We start from the raw sequence: 1,565 nt of genomic DNA, 5'->3' as shown, positions 1-1,565 counted from the left end.
TCCAAGGGAAATGAAAGCCTATGTCCGTACATAGGCTTGTCCACAAATGTATGTAGCTTTATTTGTCATAGCCCAAACTGAAACAACCCAAATGTCCATCAACAAGTGAATGGGAAAACAGTAGTATATTCATACAATGGAATACTGCTCAGCAATAGAAAGGGATAAACTGTTGATATATGCAACTACATGGATGAATCTCAAAGTAATTATGTTGATGACTTCCAGAGAGGAGCCTGAACCTGGCATCATAGGATTGAGAAAGCCTTCTGGACCAAAATGGGGAAAACAAATTAAAAAAAAATAAAGTTTCAGTGGCTGAGAGATTTGAAATGAAGTCGAGAGGTCATTCTGGAGGTTACTCTTATGCTTTACGTAGATATCCCTTTTTAGTTTTTAGTGTATTAGAATAGCTAGAAGGAAATACCTAAATCTGTCGAATTGCAACTCAGTAGCCTTGATTCTTGAAGATGATCTTATAACTATATAGCTTACACTGTGTGACCTTGTGATTGTGAAAACCTTGTGGCTCATACTCCCTTTATCCAGTTTATGGACAGTTGAGTAGAAAAATGGGGACAAAACATAAATGAATAATAGGTGGAGAGGAGGGATATGAGATGTTTTGGGTGTTCTTTTTTACTTTTATTTTTGTTCTTATTTTTTAATTTTTTGGAGTAATGAAAAAAGTTCAAAAATTGTGGTGATGATGCTATGAACAATTGATTGTACACTTCGGATGATTGTATGGTATGTGAATATATTTTAATAAAATTGTTTTTAAATAAAAAATAATTACATTGGGCAAAAGAAGCCAGACAGAGTACCAGCTGGGTGCTGGAGGCCAGGAATATGGGTCTAAGTTCCCCAAAAGGAAGTCACTTACCAGAGTGTGTAGGTTCTTCATCCAGAGTTCAAGCCTTCTGGCTCCTGGACACACCAAAACCTGAATTTCCAGCTCCCTCTCCTCTTATACTTGTCTGAGAGGACCTACACTGACCACAAGTGAATTCACAATTGGTCCAACATGAAATGGAAAGTTCTTGAACATGTGCCCCTGTTGGCAGCAAAAACATTAATTCTCTGCTTGACTATTTGCTGGAGTCAAACTCTGCCAAAAGAAAAGATTGGAGGCAAAACTGAAAGACTGGAGGCTGAAAAGATGAAGCAATCAGAGAAGAAAGACAATAAAGGGAAATCGAAGATTCTGTTATGTAAATGTCAGCTTGAGTGGACTCCAGCTGAGAAGAAAAAGACACACTTTATTGAATGATGTGTCAGTGGATAAACACCCAACTTATAGCATTGAATTAATGTGACTTTTTATGTGCTTTTTAAAAGAAGCAATATTTTGCTTACTAAAAGTAAAACACCTTAGGTTTTTTTTTTTTAAAAGAAAAAGGGAGACAAAAAAGAGGTACATACTGAATGATTCCATTTATTTAAAATTCTAGAAAATACCAACTAGTTTATAGTGACAGAAAACAGATCAGTGGTTCCCGTAAAGTTGTTTGAGAGAGAATGGATTATAAAGGAGCATGAGAAAACCTGTGGGGATGAGGGAT

General features: G+C 36.2%; 1 protein-coding gene across 1 annotated transcript; it reads left to right on the top strand.

Moving 5' to 3' along the window:
• The first annotated feature begins 1,027 nt into the window (after window positions 1-1,027).
• LOC119535212 (small integral membrane protein 11A-like) lies at window positions 1,028-1,273 on the top strand. Its single transcript, XM_037837702.1, has one exon. It carries the CDS (start codon window positions 1,028-1,030, stop codon window positions 1,271-1,273), a length of 246 nt encoding a protein of 81 aa, XP_037693630.1.
• Window positions 1,274-1,565: the final 292 nt, after the last annotated feature.

Source organism: Choloepus didactylus, chromosome 5 (genome assembly GCF_015220235.1).
Source record: "Choloepus didactylus isolate mChoDid1 chromosome 5, mChoDid1.pri, whole genome shotgun sequence".
In the NCBI taxonomy this organism is placed as follows: domain Eukaryota; kingdom Metazoa; phylum Chordata; class Mammalia; order Pilosa; family Megalonychidae; genus Choloepus; species Choloepus didactylus.
This window is presented reverse-complemented; position numbering and strand designations above follow the sequence as displayed.

What these genes read in the sequence shown, in the direction of transcription:
- LOC119535212 (XM_037837702.1), top strand. Translation starts at nt 1,028, where the DNA reads ATGAAATGGAAAGTTCTTGAACATGTGCCCCTGTTGGCAGCAAAAACA.